Raw genomic sequence first — 21978 nt, 5'->3', positions numbered from 1 at the left:
TACTGTACATGCAAGTGTAACGCCTCATGTATCTTTTCCTCAAGCAACAAACCACATCTTTGATCACCAGTTTGTTTATGCCCTTCAGAATATAGATTTCATTTATAAATGTCACCTTGCTTTGCACAGTGATTAGTCATAGCTGTGCTTGTACTTGAGGTACAGTAATCTTCTCTGCTGATCGCACTCAGGAAATAGATTTTGAAAAGACTTTTCTTTTTTCATCAAACAGATAATAATTAAAAGAGCAAAACCTGCAGTCCCCTCTTTCCCTGATACTTCCTGGTCCTGTTTTTTTAAGTCCATTATGCAACACGCAGACGTACAGACACATGCACGCACACACACACCCTTGGAGTCATGACCCATTAAGAGAGATAAAGTCTCGGCGGGGTCAGTTCTATGAAGCCTGTTCCTACGGGAGGGTAAGGTGAGACAGAGTGGCAGCAAATGAGTCGTCATCTTCAGCTCTTAAATAATGCATGGGAATTGTTGGAGCAGAACGGAGAGCCAGAGACAGTAGATATAGGAGGGTGGGAGGCCGGGGTTGGGGATGAGGAGGGGGGGGCTCTGCTTGGAATAGCACAGCACTTTGTAATAATTAAAAGCACCAACGCATGCATGATTCATGTGCCGGCAGAAATATTTAGAGCCGCCCCCCTGTAGATACCTGACAGAATAGGACACATGCACACACACACAACACATTACACACTACACACACACACACTACACACACTACACACACCTCTGAAATAAAATTGCCCCAGGATAACACTCTCCAGAGTGTGATATCAGCATATATAAATAAATAAATCAGCGAAGTGACACTTATGAGCAATGAAAAGTGACTATCTGAGCCCGGGGGCAGAAAGAAGTAACTGCTGATATAGTCTCTCCACTACGGATGGGCATCAATCCATATCAGTGTTCCTTTCTAGTTCTTTGGCATGCTTTTCTTCTAGCCTAGCACTTACACACCCGATTAAACTAAGGTCTTGACAATGTTACAGTTGATCAGTTTGAACAGGTCATAATCCACATTCAGAACCAGAAGGTGAGAGCGAGCGAGGGAGACAGACAATATGTCTTCACCTGATCCGACATGTTGGAAAAAAACCTGATTAAGTTACTGACCAATGATCTGACAAAGGGAGGGACTGAAGCTGTGTGATCCAATGAGGTGACGGCACGCATGGGGCTACTGCCAACCCGGCCGGAGAAACGGAACCAAGACGACCGTCGACACTCAGAGAAAAGTTGCGTGCTCTCCCGAGGCTGGTCTCAACACCCCGCTTGAAGACGAAGATGCTGATGCCTCTTCCCTCGACGTTCGCTCGCGTTTCATGGATGGTGCGCATTTGAACTCGAGCTATGAAGATCAAGAAGGGATGAACACTGACCCTCACCATCGTCTTCTGCAGCTCAGACAGTGGGAGAGCTTCTGTAGGGATAGTCCAGTTGATCCATCGATCGATCCAGCTACCGCTTAATCTCAGAGTCTCTCCTACCTACTGCCTATGCCACGTTTCAAGGGCACTGGGAGGAAGTGTGTTGGATTTAATGACCTCGACTTTACAAGGGAGGTGAACGGAGCACAGGACCCATTCCCTTTTACAGCATCGACCAGAACGAATGCACACACATAATGTAATCTCAATTAAATCCAATTTTAGCACCGCTACCCTATCCTGGGTGCCTTTGAGATATTTAGGGCAAGAGCTGCTAACACACTTAGCCTCAAGCATTTATCTATACACTACACTAGTGAACAACTCATTTCACACCACCTTCCCCTATCTTTTGCCATCCACCTTGTCCATTTGGCCAATCAAAATTAGATTTATCGTAGCAAACACATTTCAAAATAGGTATCACATTCTCCATAACCCTTTACGAGGGATGACAGAGTACAGTAGCAAGCAACCACATTACAATAGGTCACTCGCACATCAGACATCACACACGACACACACACACACACACACACACACACACACACACACACACACTTTGAGGGATGAAAGCAGTACTTGAGGACCTCGAGGTCTATTTGTAATGAGGCTCCCAGCCTCTCGGGCATCAGGCCATACCAGCTCTAACCAGCTTCCTGTCTGCAGGAACACAACTCAGATCCACCATCTGCCAAACATAATAAACACACACACCTTATCGCTGGCTAACCATGTCTGTTTGAGAAATAGATTATGTGTGTGTGTGTTTTTGTAGCAGTAAGCCACTTACTTTCCTTCCGGTAGCGTCCCTGTCGCTAATGCCCCTCTGTGGTTTAAGCATGCCTGACTGTGGTTAGCCGTCGGGGTCCCACACTGGGAATGATATTCAATATTTGACGGCAGGGTGGAGTACGGTGTGTGTGTGTGTCTCTGTGTGTGTGTGTGTGTGTGTGTGTGTGTGTGTGTGTGTGTGTGTGTGTATGTGTGATAGAGTGAGTGAGAAAGAGAGTGCATGTGTGTAACAGCAAAGGATGGAAGAGAGTGTGAAATTGAGAAAGGAGAGGGTCTGTCACAGCGGAGGTTCAGGTCAATCCACCATACTGGGGTGTAGTTTCTCACCTGACCCACAGGGGGAGCTCCATCTGCCTGAGATAGAGACGTTGGCTATGACAAACACTCACTCAAAACAGGCTTGTCAAAGTGGAACACAGTCCTTACTCCAGACCAAACTCTGTCCAACAGTCATGTGCACTTTCTCTCCCTCTATTGCACACAGACGCACGCACGGGCACACACACACACGCACGCACACGCGCGCGCACACACACACACGCCAAATACACCCTTCCTGCATCATTCCCAGCATGCTCCAGACATGGAGGTTCATTGGAATCGACTGGGGTTGCTGCCATGGTCTTGTTACATTAATGAAGTATTGATCTGACTGTGTTCTCGTCACAGCCTCTACTGGGGGAGGGACTAGGGGTCAGGGTTCAAGGCACTGTATGGCGGCCATCTTGAAAACACTAAAGCACTTCATCTGGGAGCAGCTGGTCTTACATCGTTCAGAGAATAAAACACTTGTATATGAAACTGTATTGATGCAATGGTGTGTTCTTGCCTCATAGCTGAGATTGCAAAAAATATATTTCTTTAAGGCAATAGCATCATGTCCATCTATCTTTTCAAAACCATCATAGTAATGCATGCTATGTATGGTTGATGGTACAAGAAAAAGTGCAGTGAGCATTTTGAGCCTCAAGCAAGTCAACATGGGGCATCTAGACTATAGGTTTCCCAATGAGTAAAAGGTCAGACTAGGGGCTAGGGCTTGCAATAATCTTTATGTCCTATGCTTTAACCACACAAAGTACATTTCCTGTATGTGCGAATATACACAATATATATAAGAATTCTGTTCTGATTAGTCCTTCTAATGTAGATGAGTCAATTACAAAAACTCTACTTGTTAAGGTTAACTATTCAGCATGCACAATTTCAATCCTGAAATGACTGTTCCCTCAAGTCTTCATGTCTTAAGAGGGAGAGAGACTGACAGAGGGGGAGGGAGAGGGAGAGAGAGAGATAGAGGGAGAGAGAGAGGGAGAGGGAGAGGGAGAGAGAGGGAGAGGGAGAGAGAGGGAGAGAGAGAGAGGGAGAGAGAGGGAGAGGGAGAGAGAGAGAGAGAGAGGGAGAGAGAGAGAGAGGGAGAGAGAGGGAGTGGGAGAGAGGGAGAGAGAGAGAGAGAGAGAGTTGGCTGTCACACCAGCAGGCCCCAGGGCCTCTCAGTGATGAAAGGGAGACAGCGGTTTGTCACCTCACGTGTCTCCACACGCTGACACTTAATGAAACGTCCAGATCAATAAATGATCCCATCCTTGCTCCTGGAAATGAAGGAGATCAGTCACGCTTCTCACACACACTCTCACCCAGCCCCCCCCACCCCACCCCCCACCCCCCTGCACGCAGGCACGCGCACACACACGCCTCGCATTAATGTGGCTCCTACTACGCCTGCGTCGTAGACTACTACAACTATGACACTGCAGCCACAGACTCCTCACTACGCTGTTACGTGTGCATGTGTGCACTCGGACCTCCCACCTGAACATTAGAGGCTCAACTGGGCAACGCTCAGAGGGCCAGAGCGGCCTAGTCCCTGGCACACAGACCCAAGCCGACAGGAGGCCTGTGGCAGCCTCACTGATGCAGCCTGGGCTTGGTGTGAGCTATCAGCACTCTGCCCCCCTTCACGCCAGGCTGACAGGCTGCCCATTGGGAGATGGTTTATTTATACAGCACGTCATGCATTGAATGCAACTCCAAGTGCTGAACGTAAAAATTATAGTAAATAAACCACCGTATAATAAAACAAGAGAAAGGAGATAAGAAAAATAGACATAGTAATAAAACAAAGAACAAAAACCAAAAATTTGGAGATAAGAAATAGTAACGGGTAAAAGTGCAAGTATATACACAAACACGCACTCACACACACGTGCGCAGCGCACGTGCCCAAACACACACACCCACAGCGGGTGAAACACCAAAACATTGAACACCACACAACAATACCAGGTCAGTCTGTGTTCTTCTGTCGCCCCAGGATGAGGACACATGGCTGCCCTTGATGACAGGCTAAAGGTCGGTTTGACCCCCTAACAACCTGATGTGAAGCAGAGGAGACGTGATGGAGCACATAGAGTAATAATAATAATAACAACAATAATAATAATAATATCTTGGTTTTATATAGCGCCTTTCACAAACCCAATGACGCTTTACAGAATCTACAGGCAGAATGTCAGACAGACAGAGCAGAAAAAACACAGAGACAGGGACAGCGACAAAACTAAACTAGGGGCCAAAGGCCTTGATCCGGCTGGCTGCTAGTGTGGGTTAGAGTTGTGTGTGTGTACACTATGAACGGGTGGGGAGGTGATATGCTCATCGTAATGCATGGAATGGAATGAGGAACGGTGTCAAACATGCCCACCGATTCTACCTACGCCAGCCTTTACTGCGTGTTCAACTGAAAAGATGGAATACATAAGTGGGTATCACATGGAGGGATTTCATTATGTTTATACGACTTGCCTCAGATTCCCATCCCCTCAGTTAGCTGCTGTGCTCAGTGGGGTCGTTGACGAGGCGCTGGGAGTTAAATACTGTGGAACAAATGGGGATTTTCTCCCTCTGCTCAGGTTGAAAGCCGACGGCACTTCCAGAAAGTTTTACTGCTAATTCTGTAGATCCGTAGAAGCTTCCAGATCAAGCTCTGTTTCTAAGATGAGGTGGAATAGGGAGGAAAAAACTGTATTCTTTCAAAGCAAGATAAAAACCCACTTAGAAAAGAAAGAATAGAATTTAGTAATAATAGAATTTCCAAAAGGTACAGCTTGTTTTGAAATGTCCAAAAATATATTAATGGAGATGAATAAATAAGTGTATATGAATGTAAAATAGATTGGTCTCTCTTTAAGAGATGACACAGTGTCCTTCACCGACAGACTAGACACTTTTATGAAACACTGCTCATACAACTTACAGGCACTTACTCGTGACGGAGAGCCCAGAGTGGCGTGATGGAGCTCTGCTCCCCACCAGAACCGAGACACAGCACACTCATGAAAGTATTAAAACGCTCAGCATCCTTATTTCTCAGAGGAACACTCACTGGGCCTTTGTAACACGGGGCCGTCAGTCATACGGCATTACATGGAAGATGAGTGGATAAATAAATCCAGCCGCATGGTGCACGCATCTGCGCGGGTACAATGGGGGATTACATCGCTGCCCTGGACCTAAAGATGACTAGCTTAATGAGTTGTTAGTTTGCTCTGTTCGAGTAAATGTATCTTTTCTGCCTACTAATGGAGATATGGAGTTTAGCCTTGTCGAGTGCGGCTCCAGGAGTAATTTAATATAATTAAAATGCGTCTGTCTGTGCTCCTGTTCTTTCAAGGCTTAATGTGAGTCATGTCGCTTAATGCGCCTCTCCAACCGCCATGGAGTCGTGGTCGGTGGGTGGATGTGTGTGTGTGTGTGTGTGTGTGTGTGTGTGTGGCTAGGGAAGTTAATATGCCCCATGGAACGCAGAGACATTAGCGCCTTAATTATTCAGACACAGGAAACAAGAGCGATAGAGGACGCATAATACAGACCCAGACACAGCATTTAAAACCCGAGGCTCATTTCTTACTTAACCGTAACTCAGTTATGACAATGGAAATTATAACTTTTGGAGTACCTCAAGTTCTGTTTCCTTGGGCCTGATGTGGACGAGGGGCCAACTTTGTCCACCGCAGACTTTCTGATACCAGATGGGATGACTTCACATGATTTGGGATATCTCACAATTTTCTACATAAAAAGACAGACAGCTTGAGCTACGTTAGCCTATCACAGACACCAGTTCTGAGATTCAACAGATTGGGGGCGAGCAGAAGAGGGAGGATTCAGTCCCAGGCTCTCAATAATAATTTGGGCCTAAAATTGAGAAAATGCAGATGTCTGGTGGAACACATCATGTCTGTGCAAAGCCCAGTCAGAACTGATCTGAAGCTCACAAAGAGGGGGAACTCTCCTCTTAGCCTCTAAGCACTAATGTTTTTGATGCTTGCTGAAATTGGCTAACAGGCTTTATTACAAAACAATGAGTGAATGCCCTGGAGGAGACGTGGGCCTGTCTGTGGCGTACCGCCCAGAGGTAAGGCTGCTCTTTTGTGTTGAAGAGCGCCTGTTCATCAAAAACAACCCTGCCGCCTTAGAACCGCCTTAATTAACAGCAGCTAAAACTTATTGAAAAACCCAAAGCCAGTCCACAGTATCTTGACAGTCTCGGAATGTAATTCGGGGCGGTTGAGATTTCCCTCAACTCACAACAACACTCCCAAAACAATAAATATCTCATTCAATATGGCAAGGAAAATGCAGTGGTTAATCAGAAAGGCCGGCTACTTGTTCATCAAGAAAGTAAAATGAAAAAGAACAGTTTTTTCCACATCCTCCTTAAATCCCTGTCAGGTGTAAGTTACACCGTGTAACGTAAAGAAAGTACCTTCTGAAAATGTCAAACTACCTGGCATCTCTGATCACTACATACAGACAACGGCTTGACTAGACGCAACTGTGACACCGCTGTTGGCAAGGACACCGACCGCACTCTCCACGCTGTTTGATATCAACGACCCTCGCCTAGACGTCTTCAAAATAACACTTGAGAGAGACAAAGCTTTGAGGGTGCAATAACCACAAATCATAATCTCACCAAAGACGGCACTGTCGAACCCTTCTGTTCAACAATTATTTATGCTGCTCTACTGCAGCCTCCCGTCCTCTGCCTGGCGCCCCCAGGCAGCACAGCCTGACTTCATTGGGCATGCAAGCAGGCATCAACCGGAGAGACACTCCATCATTCAAACTCAGCTCTCACGTCCCATTTCAAACAGCAAGGCTAGTGAGCCATTTACAGCAGCGCTATCTGCATTGCATGTCAATAAACAGCAGATATTAAACCCGGGAGGATTCACGACTCTAAGAAGTGTGGATTTAACACATGTCCAAGAGACAAATGACTAGGCTGCATGACGTGCTGCGAATTAAAACAATGGAGGGAGATGAGATGGGCAGAGAGAGAGAGAAAGAGATATTGGATGGGCAGAGAGAGAGAGAGACAGAGAAAGAGAGAGACAGAGAAAGAGAGAGATAGAAAGAGAGAGAGAGAGAGATGGGATGGGCAGAGAGAGAGCGAAAGAGATATTGGATGGGCAGAGAGAGAGAGAGAGAGACAGAGAAAGAGAGAGACAGAGAAAGAGAGAGAGAGAGAGAGAGAGAGAGAGATGGGATGGGCAGAGAGAGAGAGAGAGAGATGGGATGGGCAGAGAGAGAGCGAGAGCCCTCTGAGGGCTGTTCTCACTGTTGTCGACTCATCTGCACCCTAAAACAATAAACGGAAGAGAAAGGCATCATGGTTGATTTTACATTCATTTCACGCTTGGTGCCACAATGTTCCAGCAGGCATCTGTGCCCACAAAATGGCAGCTTAGGCTGAGAGCTCATTGGATGATGGCTTGGGGGGGGGGGGGGGTTCATTAGCGAACGCCACAGGGCGTCAGAGTGTGTGGCTCTGATAGTTTTCGTTGGGTTGGGGAGACACAACTGTGTGTGAATCTTCATGTCCAGTTCTAATAACAGTGTTAACACTCACTGCCATCTCTGTTCAAGATTATTTTTGTTGTTGTTGTTGTTGTTCACAATAACCAGTTGGACCATAAGTGCTGGCTACATTCAGATGAGGGGCGTGCAAAAGAAGCAGGCCTGTGCAGGGCCTAACATTTGGTCCGACGGCTCTTCGTGTCCTCACTAGGAATCAAGACGGGAGGTGGAAGTTTCTTTGACCTATCTAACCCCCGGCCACTAACCAGATCCAGTTAGGGCATTGAAAAACACAATCTGACCTGGTCCAGATTAATTTCTACCTCCTCTGATGATCTCTACTGCCTGGTGCTTTTGGGTTGAAAACATTCCTTTAGAAGTTTTGGGCTGTTAAAAATGTCTCTTGGTGTCCTCTTGTCCTCGCGTCTCTTGTTTCTTGGTACGTTCAACTGGCTGAGGGAAACTCTTTGTGAGCGAGCTAGATCATTATCTCGAGAAATATTTCTTCTATGTTCCTCTCAAAGGCACGCAGGTGAAAACTACACTTTCAACAATCAAAGCAATTGTGTCCCGGGGATCCGGAAAGAGAGTAAACCTTTATAATGGTCATATTTTCGAGTTCATTCAAAGGCACTACGGAACACAATAAAATGGTCTGTCTATAATAATAACACCCATCCCATTGCGCATTCCCGTTAAATCCGTCATCTGTGTGTGTGTGTGTGTGTGTGTGTGTATGCACGCCAGTTGAGGGTCTTGCAGGTCAGCTGGTCTTAATCCTAGGTTTACATAAAAGCAGCAGCTGGTGTGTGTCTGGATTGCGAGCTGCCTTCCTGTCCACATGTTCTAGCTCTCAACTCCAGAACCACTGAAACACGGGATCTGACCGGCAGAGCCTGCGGCACTCCACTCCAGAACCAGAGCAGAGATGAGGCTGCTGCTGCACTGGTCCGCCCCACTGGTCCCATTCCGATAGAGGAGAGATGAATAGCAAGTAAAAACATCATTACCCGAGAACCTGATTTGACATGGTAGAAAATCATCTCGAAGGGAATGAGGTAATGATGTTTTTTTCTACGAGGAGTCAAACAGTACTGTGCCCTGAGCAGGTGAAGGTAAACCAAAGTAGGGGCGATTCAGGTGGGAATCTGCTCTTTTAACAGACTACTGTGATTGAACACACCGATCCACAGTACATAAACTGAGGAGAAGAAATCCTTGAAAAACCAAGAAGCAGCAGCACTGGAAGGGAAGAACACAACTGTTTTTGCTTGAGAATACCTTCATGAGCCCACAGCCACACAATCACACAGCCAACAGAATAAAATAACTAAGAACTATACATAGGGAAATAACTAAGAACTATACATGTGAAAATATCTAAGAACTGTACATTGCTTCACCATCCTCACATTGCACCTATTGAATTCACTGTGTTGTTGAACCATGCAGGAGTGAAGCCTTTAGCAAACTCGCTCCAATACATGGTAGCAATGTTGGTGCTTCACTTTCATGCTGGGATGTTCAGCTCAGTTCATTGAGCTAAGTGATTCTGGAGGAAGGCTGACCATGAACCCGTAGCCAATTCAAAAGAACGCAGTGGCAGCTTACAACGTGTTACGTAAATGAATCATAATTATACAGGTCTACAATGTGCATCTATAAAGCTCAAATACTGAAACCGGGTACATTGTATAACATGCAGTAAGAGTATGAGCGAGTAAATTATGCATGAGGGGAAGATACAGTGTATGAACTGGATTTTCCTGGGACAGCCCTGAGAATGAACTCCTGGCCATGGCCAATCTTACTAGATAATGGCTCCAGCTTTCCCTTACACTCAAACGAAGACTAGTCCATCCACATCGCCACACTGCAACCCCATCTAAATTGAGGTTGTGGTCCCCAACGCTGGTCTTCTTGGACAGTTAACAGTACAGGGATGTGAGATCACTTTTCACAAGGTCTTAGTAAGTTGAATCAGTAATCAGTGTTAGTGCTGGACTGGCACATAAGTCTGCGCATATCGTAGGTCTCCAGGATCAGGGCTAGTGAATACTCTACATCTTATTTAGAGTATTAACTTTATTATCTTCTTAACCTTATTTCAAACAGCTGCTCTTCCGATTTTGTCCTGCTGCCTGTCGTAGTGCATTTCCTCTCCAACCTTCACCTTCATTATATCTAGAAGTCACATAGTGGCCCTTGCTCCAGGCTAGCAGTGGCAGAAGGGGTGCACTCAGATAAAAACCCCTATAGAACCAGTCACTTTGAGGTCTCCAGATAGAGCTTTGCCTTTGGGCCCATATCTAGTATTAACCTGCCCTGCCTATATCCTAGCTAACCTTTACCATGGGGCAGAAAAACACCAGACTGGCTTTTAGATGAGGGTCAAACTCCATCTGCAGTCACTCGGAGTGAGCTAGCGCTTCCCAGCCTCGAGTCCCACAGGGCAGTGAGGTGTGTAGGGTCCTGTCATATTCCTATAAATAATTGATTTCAAGATCCATTACACAGACATTTAGTTGCCTTGCTGCGGTGCTCCAGGTGACAATTGGTTGCCGATGACTTTCTCAAATTAATTACCAGAGTTAATTAATTAGTCTCTGGAACACGGTGATAACCGGGCCTCCCCCGAGCAGCTGAATTAGTGACCCACGGTCATCACCCTTTTTGGCTCTTAAGATAAAGAAGAAAAGCTAATAGCGTCCTACTAATGGTGCCCTACACAACATCACTGGCTTGGTCGGCAAATGGAGAAAAAATTATCTGCTTTACTACTGCATTCAATTGACGACCACTTAAAGGTTAGCGGCAGAAAATGATTCAATACAAATGTACATGGCTGTAGTTGGTTGTAGTGCTAAGAAACTAAGAAAAGGAGAAGAAAAATCTCTAGGCATCTACGCACACACGAGATCTTCATGAAATGGGGCAAATCGATCTGAGCCCACACAGTAAATCTTTGCTCGTATTTAGATGGGAACAGCTACTGTGCAATAAAGCAACATATTCCCCCTTCCCACTACGTACTCACTCAGACTGGCCTCACCCAGATTAATAAGGCAAAGCTCGAAAAATCAAACACACACAGCATCTTACAGTATTTATGGTGCCAAAGAGGATCTCTCATCTCTCAAGGCTGCCTTCTCCCTGGGAAGAGATGATTTACTCACACAGCAGGAGGCCTATTACTGCTGGCCTCCTGAGAGACAAGTGCCACCCTGTGGCGGTCCACGGAACTACAGCACAGACGGATATAGGCCAGTGTTTTTTTAACCCCAGTCCTGGTGCCCCATAGGAGAAAGGACTGCACATTATTTTTGCGTCCAAGGCCAGCAGTAATGACTCAACTGCTTGAGGCCTTTATTAGTTGAGTCAGGGGTGCCAGTGTTGGGATAGAGCAAAATGGTGCAGATCCCCCGAGACCAATAAACAAATAATGACTCAACTCAAGAGCTTGACTGTTTTACTCTGCGGTCTGCACCAGTGCCCCAGCCACCTCTCAGCATTCTATTGTACGGCTGTAAAAACTCACTGTAACAGCCCCCCCCCTGCCCCCGCCCCCCCGCTCCCATCTGCAGTGGAGTGCACCTGTCGCATTCAGGTAAAGACCTCATCTGCCCGCCCCCTGCCAGCACCTGGCCCTCCCTTCGTCCCTGTGCTCCTGCTCCAGACTGCAGGTGGGCGTGTAATTGCTCTGTGGTGTGGTCACGCTCCGAAAGGAGAGAAGGGAAGAGTGGTTCTAATGAGGCTGCCCACTGTGCTGCTTCTCCAGTGTGGAGAGAGTGAGCATATGTGTGCTTGTGTGTGAGAGAGAGAAAAAGACAGAGAGTGTGAGTGTGCTTCTTGGAAGCCACTGGTTGTGCTGCTCTGATGCAGCATGGCTGCTGCTGTGTGTGTGTGTGTGTGTGTGTGTGTGTGTGTGTGTGTGTATGTGTGCATGTGTGTGTCTGTTGGGCATACACTGCTCTCAGCTAAATGCTGAACTGTCCCCTCTGTACCTGACACACAGAGCAGAGTGTCTCACACACACCCACCCACGCACACAGACCCAGCCACCCATCCACACACAGAAACAGAGTGAGTGGAACAGACAAAATCTTCTTCTAGTCCACATGACAACTTCATACTATGAATTCTGTTAGCACTCACTACAGTCTTGTGTCTACTATTCCCTGGTGCACTGCTTGTCCAGTTTCTTGTTGAGAATCAGAATGTGTGTGAGTGAGAGTGTGAGGTGAATAAGATGTGTGTGTGTGTGTGAGTGAGAGTGTGAGGTGAACAAGATGGAATGTGTGTGTGTGTGTGTGTGTGTGTGTGCGCAAGTGTGTGTGTACACTCACTGCTGCAGTGCTTGTCTCCTCCCTCGCACTGAGTGCTGCTCCCAGCATGCTCCTCTCCCGCGGGCTTCCTGGTTACCACGACACCCGGGGCTGCAGGCGGCTGGGCCGGCGTCTGGAGGTCTGCAGGTGCCAGAGAGGATCAGTTACCACCATGACACACACAGTACAGTGTGTGTGTGTGTGTGTGTGTGTGTGTGTGTAGGTGTGTGTGTGTGTGTGTGTGTGTGTGTGTGTGAAACACTGGGGAAGACAAAGAGGATGGATGAATACAAACAAGCTTTTCTCAGATAGACCACTACAGGTACTTTCCTGTGTGTCAGTGTATCCACGTGCGTGTTCCTAAGTGTGTGTGTGTGTGTGTGTTCCTAAGTGTGTCTGTGTGTCAGCATGTGTGCTTGCGCTCATCAGTGAATAAGAGGGATGGATGGGAGGTTGCAAAGCAACATCGCCTGAGGGAGCAGAAATGTAAATTCCAACACCAATTGATATGTAGCTTTCTGCTAAATGTATCCACCCCCACTCCCTACCTCTGCTCTTATCCACGGCAGAGTCATCAAACCAGATGCGGTTTGCTAACGCAACCCAACACCGTCCAACCTGATGGTACAAATTGATACCTTTAGCATCTCTACTGGTGCATGAAATATTCACAGCTGTATTCCCTTTCAGGCAGTTGACTTCTGGTCCTGCAATATTAATTTCCACGCTGCGCTGTTTTGCCGCTAAGACAGGAAATCGGACGCTGGAGAGTGACCCCTGGAGAAGACCTCACCTTTGATGAGCATGACTGCTCTCCTCCTGTAGGGCTGAAACCAGAGAATCTAGGCTACGGTGGTCTCAGTGGGGATAGGTAGACCAGGTAGTTAGAATTGGAATCTAATGGCATCCTCTGCTCAACGTTCAATAAAAAATTAAAATAAAGGATTGGTGAGAGCAATATTGTGGATGCTCATCTGGTAATTACTTTACTGTTCACATTAGTGCAAATTCAGGAAAAGAGATAATAATGTTGTGTACCCCATGTGATCATCACCCTGGTTGCCTATGTGCATATTTATAAAAATAAAAATAAAAATCTATATATGCATACATGTATTGAATAAATATTGGATACATGTAGCCACATACCTATGCATCCTCCTTGAGTTAGGTCCAGTTAGGTCCATATATATTTGGACATCATTTTTCTTATTTTAGCTGTTTACCAAAACATGTTCCAAGTTAGTTATATAATGAATATGGGCTTAAAGTGCAGACTCTCAGCTTTAGGATAAGGGTATTCACATCCAAATTGAAGGAAGGGTTTAGGAATTACAGCTCTTTAATATGTAGCTCCCTCTTTTTCAAGGGACGAAAAGTAATTGGACAATTGATTCAAAAGCTGTTTCATGGGCCAGTGTGGGCTATTCCTTCATTATTTATTTATCAATTAAGCAGGTAAGTGAGGTGAGTTGATTCCAAGTGTGGCATTTGCATTTGGAAGCTGTTGCTGTACACGCACAAGATGTGGTCAACTGAATTCTCAATGCAAGTGCAACAGGCCATCCTTAGGCTGCAAATACAACCCAAAAATCCATCAGAGATACAAATTAACATTTTGGTACATTCTGAGAAAAGAAGAACGCACTGGTGAGCTTGGCACCACAGAAAGGTCTGGACATCCATGGAAAACATAGAAGACTTTCACAACATCCAGTCAAGTGAAGAACAGTCTCCAGGAGGTAGGCTTATCATTATCCAAGTGTACCATAAAGGGAAGACTTCACACAATCAAATAGAGAGGGTTCACCACAAGGTACAAGCCATTCATAAGCCTCAAGAATAGAAAGGTCAGATTAGACTTTGGCAAAAACCATGTAAAAAAGCCAGCCCTGTTCTGGAACAGCATTCATTGAGATGAAAATAAGATCAACCTGTACCAGAATGATGGGAAGAAAAAAGTATGGAGAAAGCTTGGAACGGCTCATGATCCGACGTATACCACATCATCTGTATAAAATTATGGAGGCAGTGTGATGGCATGGGCATGCATGGCTTCCAATGGCACTGGGTCACTAGTGTTTATTGATGATGTGACAGAAGACAGAAGCAGACGGATGAATTCTGAAGTGTTTAGGGAGATACTGTCTGCTCAGATTCAGACAAATTCAGCAAAGTTGATTGGATGGCGTTTCACAATACAGATGGACAATGACCCAAAACATACTGCTTAAGCAATCCAGGAGTTTTTTAAGGCAAAGAAGTGGAATATTCTGCAATGGCCGAGTCAATCACCTGATCTCAACCCAATCGAGCATGCATTTCACTTGCTGAAGACAAAACTAAAGGCAAAAAGCCCACGAACAAACAACAACGGAAGACAGCTGCAGTAAAGACCTGGCAATGCATCACAAAGGAGGAAACCCAGCATTTGGTGATGTCCATGGGTTCCAGACAGGTAATCATTGCCTGCAAAGGATTCTCGACAAAGTATTACAAATGTGATTATGTTAATTTGTCCAATTACATTTGAGCTCCTGAAAATAGGGGACTATGTATACAAATGGTTGCAATTCCTAAACGTTTCATACAATATTTTTGTTCAAACCCTTGAATCAAAGCTGAAAGTCTGCACTTCTATTGCATCTCGATTGTTTTATTTCAAATCCATTGTGGTGGCATACAGAGCCAAAATTACGGAAATTGTGTCACTGTCCAAATATTTCCAGACCTAGCTATATGTTCATGATTAGAGTTTACATATGAATAAGCCTGTCTTGGGAGTCTATTACAGACTACTCAAGGGTGTTCGGTGGGTACACAAGCAGAGTACATACTGTAGTGTACACTATCGGAACATAAGGTACTATTGCACTACTGTGTAGCCGCGGGCTGCTTCACCACTGTCTGGCATGCAAGGTGAACATATGTTGTTCTGTCTAGCTTTTCTCCAGCAGGCACTGTCCTCAATGGCTTAGAACAGCCATAGAAGTAGAGTTCTAGTCGAAAAGAAAAGATCACTGTGTTTGTGTGTGTGTGTCTGTCTGTCTACTGACCCATCTTCCTCCGTGACTTGATTTCCTCACACATGCGGTCGAATTCGGGGTCCAGTTCAGAGGCCAACATGGCATGTGCTGTGTCCTTCAGGCTGCAGGCTCTGTGTCTGATAATCTTATCTGAGGCGGGAGAGATACACCACACATTAATACACATACAGTGAGGGAAGTATTCAACAAAAAGATTTTACTCAACATATTTCCACTGCATCTATTCACATGAAATTCAGACTAGACATTGGTATTAACTCAATAAAACTACACAGCTAAAGAAATTGTAATGCTCCAATCAGGTGGGATTTTGGCCCATTGTTCAATACAGAATAAAAGATTCCAGGGGGCCCCCTGGTAAATCTTGATCTTCCGTTCCTTCCACATTTTTGGGGGGGATTTAAGTCAATTGAAAAGGCCAGCCCAACACCTTTATTTTCTTCTTGAAACAATAGTCTACTTCGAAATATGTTTTGGATCATTGTCCAGCTGGAAGATCTGCCTGAGTCTCATCATCATCATCCTGGTGGATGGCGAAAGTTTCTTCAAGAATTTCCCGGTACATGGCTGCATTCATCTTCCCTTTGATCATTTGGATTCCACCAGTACCATGTGAAGAGAAACAGCCCCATGCCATGATGCTTCCACCTCCAAATTTCACTGTAGGTATGGTATCTTTAGGATCACATACAGAGCCATTTCTCCTCCAAACATGGCGTGTCGTATTATTGCTGAAAAGTTAGATTTTTGTCTCGTCTGACCAGACTACATTCTCCCAGTAATCTACAGGCTTTTCTAAATGTTCTGTAGCAAACTTCAAACCAGCTTCAACATTCCTTTTCTTCAGCAATGGAGTCTTCCAGGATGATCACGAATGGAGACCGTAGAGGTGGAGTGCATTGCCTATTGTTTTCTTTGTGACAACTGTACCCGCTGCTTCCATGTCTTTCTGGAGCTTTGCTCGAGTGGTCCTTGGGCTACTCTTCAGACTAACTTTCTGTCTGCCCAGTCAGAAATCTTGCAAGGAGCTCCTGTACATGGCCGGTTGATGGTCAAGTGATGTTCCTACAACTTTCGGATAATGGCACCAATGGTGCTTATAGGAACATTTAGTTGAGTTGAGAAATCTGTTGGTAGCCAGTGCCATTATTATGCTGCTCAACAATCTTGTTGCGAAGGTCTTGGGAGAGCTCTTTGCCTCTATCCATCATGTAATGTTTCTTGTAGGAATGCTTGGTGACAAATTACTTGTTTTCATTCCACATCATGTCATTCCGCTTTATTGCACATAGCTTTTTTATGGATTGGAACATTAACATTTCTGTGTTTTTTTTATTTTATGTGTTGAATACTTATTTTCCCCCACTGTATATACATACTGTACATATGCATATTACCAATTGTGTAGGCCTGATGAGTGTGAGAAAGCTGACTTTGCCAGTGCTTGGATAAAGAGGAGTGAGCTGGTGTAGTCTTGAGGTTCATCTTACAATTACTCCAAGTCTCAAGCCTCCCCATCTCTTTCTACCACACACACACACACACACACACACACACACACACACACACACACACACACACACACACACACAGACACACACACACACACACACACACACACACACACACACACACATACACACACACATACACACACACACACACACCTTTCTTCTATCTTGTACACCATCATTAAATTGTCTATATCCCTGGAGCCAGTAGCCTCCTTCACTGAGGGAGAATAACAAGAGAGAGAAGAGAAGAGTTGTGTCTGTAAGCAGGCTGTCTCTCATTACGCTGCACAGTGAGAGGGTTCAGACTGAGAGGGCTAGTGAGGTCACAATCTGTCAACTTCCTTTACTTAATTGGAGGATGAGCTTAATTATGGCTGCGTGTGTGTGTTATATATGCATGCATACGTTTGTGTGTGTGGCAGGGGAGATGGGATACAACAGAGAAATAGGGAAAGGGTCGACATGGGCCAGGTGGAAAGGTAAGACAGGGTCAGCTGTCTCATAGGGCCACATATCACCTCTGTCTGGGAGGGGAGGAGAGAGGAGAGGGGAAGAAAGGATAGGGGAGAAAGGAGAGGAGAGGGTGAAAAGAAGGAAGGAGAGGAGAGGGTGGGGGGGGAGGGAGAGGGAGCGGAGAGGAGGGGGGGGAGAAAAGAGAAGAGGGGGAGGAGAGAGGGGGGAGAGAGGGGATGATGAAGATGAAGATGAGCGAGCTCACTGAAGGATGGAGACATTATGGGTGTTTTAAGCGACATTCCAGATAGTGAAGGAACTCCACAGCAGATGTAATTGTGCAGGGCCTCGAGTCTATTCCCTGGGACTGAGAGGATGAGTGGACCAGGGGGTCTGCTAGGCTTTCCTTATTAAACTACCTAATTACATTTCTCCCCTTTAGTGCATCATTTGTGGACCCTGCATTCAAACAAATGACCCGGCCTCTGCCTGCAAACCCACAGATATGATTTATTCATTTCGCCAGCTGTGAAAAGCTACATTTACTGAGGCTCCCTTTTGTAGCTTGGCAGATCCTGGGGAAAGAGGGAGAGGGGGCGAGAGCAGCACACTGAGAAATAAAATGACCATTTTAATTGAATAGTCGGAAGCAGAGTATCTATACGGCTTTCAATTAATGTTACAGCATTGTTATTCAATTCTGAAGCGTTTCCTTTTTCCCCTCTCGAACTTAGGGGACGATCATGTTCATCTCTACACACACGGTAAATTATTAATACGCGTCAATCAATGCATAGGCCTATATACATGGGATCTTCACTTTCATGTAAACATGAACAGAAGAGAATGGATGTGGATGTAAACATGAACAGAGGAGAATGGATGTGGTTCTAACTGATTTTTAAGTTGTTCTTGTGAGTAGGAGTCTCTCTGCTCTGTACCTGTGTGTGGGAGCTGACAGTTCCTTATAGTTGATAGCTGATAGTTCCTAATAGTTCCTTATTATCTGGCTACACTGGTGGTCGGAATGGCCAGCCAGGGACTCGGTTGAGATAAAAATGGGATCAAATGCAAGAAAGAGACACAATTAATTTTTCATGCATATGCTGCTTTACTTAGAGACAGGCCGGGAATTAGGCTGCAGCAATGCTACTTTTAAGGGCCTCTCTGTCTACAGTTTATTTAATTAGAATCTTAAAGTTTACAGTTTGTAAGAAACCAATTTTTTGTTCTGTAATTTCCAATGCCTGGGAGCACTTTTCATAAATCATAATGAATAAATCACATAACCGTTCAGTCTAATTAGTTTGAACACAGACCCTGAAAGCCAAATGGTACACTACAATATCTACCCAAGTTAATGTATCTGACACCCATATGCAGTACTTGGCCATGGCACCAGTGTGTGTGTGTGTGTGTGCTGAAAGACATTCAAGTAGAAAGTAATAGATACATTAGTGTGTACAGTAGGTGTTGGGAGAATAGCCATACAAGGAACAAAAAAGCCAACCTGATGAAGATCGAAGTAAAGGTTTTAGAGGGAGCATCAGCGAGCAGGCTTTTTAGCTCTTTTCAAGACACTTAAGTCAACCATAAATATACCACTATCGGTTCTCACCCCCCGGGTCCTTGTCTGGGTTGTACTCTAGCGCGTTGCTGCTGATGAGGTCAACGTCCAGCAGGAACTCCTTGGCAGTCAGGTATTTATGGGTGTCGATCTTGGTCATGACTGTGGAAAGATCCATGGGCTGGAGAATCACCTCCAAGTAATCTGACACCTGACACAGAAGAAGCAAAGGGTTGTTCAGTTCTCAGTATACATGATGAGTTCTTCAGTATAGATAGATAGATATACATATATGTATATGTATATATACATACATACACACACAGTGGCTATCGAAAGTCAACACACCCCTTCCATTTTCCACATTTTGCTGTGATATAGACTCAATTTAAAAGTTTAACAAGTTATTAGAAATTTCTGCAAATGTATTAACATTTTTTACACAAAAATACCTCATGTGCATACATCTACACACCCTTTGCTATGACACTCTTAAAATGAGCTAAAAAGCAAAAATGTCATCAACAAATCACTCAATAAGTTGAATTGAGTCCATCTTAATGCAAGGATAATAGTTAATGTAATATTGGAATCAATATCTTTGTTTTTATACAGTCTCCGATTTGCATAGGAATTAATTACACACTGTGTGGATCAGGTTGTCATTATAAATTGAGCAAATGGAGAGGAACAAAACTGCTCAGGAATGCAACGCTAAACGGGAGACAAAAATCTACAAAGTTGAATGGTGGAGATGAAAAAGCACAATCGATGAGACGTCATCTCAGTCACTCTACATAATTGGTCTATATCCAAGTGGCCAAAATCTATCTCATATCCATAATTGTGTTTGCAACAATGAATTCAAGTGATACAGCAAAGAAAGTGGCTGAAAATCAGAAAAGCCAGAAAAAAAGCAGCACCGTATGTGTTTCAGTGAAATGAAAATGTTTGTTTCATTGCCACCGAGATGGCAAACTCCTACAACAAAGCCCTATCTGCCACCCTGGACTCCCTGGCACCCCTCAAAACCCGCTGTCACCTTCTCACACCACCCCCTGGTATACAACTGAGCTTCGTGCCATAAAGGCCAAGGGTCGCCAGTTGGAGAGACTTTGCAAAAGAACATGTCTGACCGTTCATACCCAGGTGTACCTAGAACACATTACAACATACAGATCTGCCCTCACAAGCAAAATCCTCCTAATACTCAAATCTGATATCCACTGGTCAAGGAAATCCCAAAGTTCTCTTCTCCAACATTAATAGACTCCTCCATCCCCCAGACAACTCCCTCCACTCCATGTCCTCTGATCTCTGCAACAGATTCATCGATTACTTTCAAAGTAAGATTGATGGCATCTATCAGCAACTCAAGCCCACCCCCCCCTCATTCTTCATCTATCCCTCGGGCTGATGCAACTGTTCCTCCACCCCCATCTCCCTGTCCCTCTCTGCCTTCTCCCTGTGGAAATGGACTGTCATGAAGCTGGTCTCTGGCTCCCACCCGTCCACCTTCCCCTGGACTCCCCTGCCCACTTTGCTGGTCAAGGCTAGCCTGCCTGTCCTCCCTCATGATCGATATCATCAACTCATCTACTCATGGCTCCGTCCCCGCTGCACTTAAACTGGCTGCTGTCACTCCCATCCTAAATCCTGGACCCAGACAACCTCAGTAATTTCCGACCCATCTTAAACCTCCCCTTTCTCAGCAAGATTCTAGAATGTGCAGTTGCCTCTGCCACAGTGAACCACGTCACACTACCAACTGTTTGAACCAATACAATCCGGATTCAGGGCCAAGCACAGCACCGACACAGCTCTGGTCAAGGCGGTCAATGACCTCCTCTTGGTTGCTGATGATGGCAATGTCAACATACTCATTCTCCTTGACCTTTCTGAGGCATTTGATACTCTCACACACACGATCCTCCTGGACCGACTTGAGCCCTCAGCATCACTGGAACACCCCTGGCTTGGTTCAAATAATACCTGTCCAACAGGTGGCACATGTCCCTTGAGGGGTCCAGATCCGCACCAGTAGTGAGACAAGGTGTCTCTCAAGGCTCCGTTCAAGGTCCGCTACTGTTCACCACTTACCTCCTCCCACTTGGCGAAACACAGCCTCTAATTCCACACATATGCTGATGACACACCGCTCTACCTCTTCACCAAACCCTCTGCCGCCCTCCCTCCCCCCTCCCTCATCTCCTGTCTCTATGAAATCAAAGAATGGATGACCACCAACCTTCTCAAACTCAACAGCAATAAAACAGAACTCATGGTTGTTGCACCCAAAATCCTCCTTCAAAAGATCAGTAACCTCGTCCTCATCATTGACGGCTGTTCCATCTGAACCTGGGCGTCTTGCTGGACCCAAGCCTTTCCTTTGAACCACACATAGGGTCAATCACCAAGTCTGCCTTCTTCCATCTGAAAACCATCTCCCGTCTCCAACACTCATTCTCTGATACCTCCACTGAAACATTAATACAGTGGGGTGCAAAAATGTGGGAACCCCTGGTTTAAATGTCTGTTACAATTAATCTCCAAGTGATTGAAAGCAAACCTGAACACAAGTTTTTAAATTATAAAAAAGGAAAAGGGCCCTGTGCAAAAGTTTTGGGAACCCTTTTGAGAAGATGATTACTAAAGGCCCAGACCAAGGTGATTTACTTGTTAGGGCTTCAATGAGTCAGGTGACTCCATGCCTTCTAAAGTATCCGACTGCGGTGGCTGTTGTGTCTGGTGTTAAAAACCACAGGTTCCAAGGATGTCAGAATCAAGATAGTTCACTTCCACCATCAAGTTGAAGGCTACAAAAAAACTCTTGCAACGTTTCAAACCACAGGTTCCATTTCCACTGTCAGAAACATCATCAGAAAATGGAAAATAAGTGGAACAATTGAAGTCAAGACAAGATCTGGAAGACCAAGAAACATTTCAGGTAGAATGGCCAGA

General features: G+C 45.3%; 1 protein-coding gene across 1 annotated transcript in view; it reads right to left on the bottom strand.

Annotated features, from left to right (window-relative positions):
• The window catches only part of atad2b (ATPase family AAA domain containing 2B), a gene marked incomplete at its 5' end in the record, with an annotated part of 81530 nt that overhangs the window by 20947 nt on the left and 38605 nt on the right, over window positions 1–21978 (bottom strand). Inside the window, 3 exons of the mRNA XM_080524381.1 lie at window positions 12458–12577; window positions 15493–15612; window positions 19069–19228. Of these exons, the coding sequence (XP_080380507.1) occupies window positions 12458–12577; window positions 15493–15612; window positions 19069–19228 (400 nt within the window). The remainder of the gene's footprint in view (window positions 1–12457; window positions 12578–15492; window positions 15613–19068; window positions 19229–21978) is intronic.

Source organism: Nansenia antarctica (assembly GCF_963989245.1).
Source record: "Nansenia antarctica genome assembly, chromosome: 1".
Classification (NCBI taxonomy): Eukaryota; Metazoa; Chordata; class Actinopteri; order Argentiniformes; family Microstomatidae; genus Nansenia; species Nansenia antarctica.
Note: the sequence above shows the minus strand (reverse complement) of the source record. Positions and strands in the feature narration are given on the sequence as shown.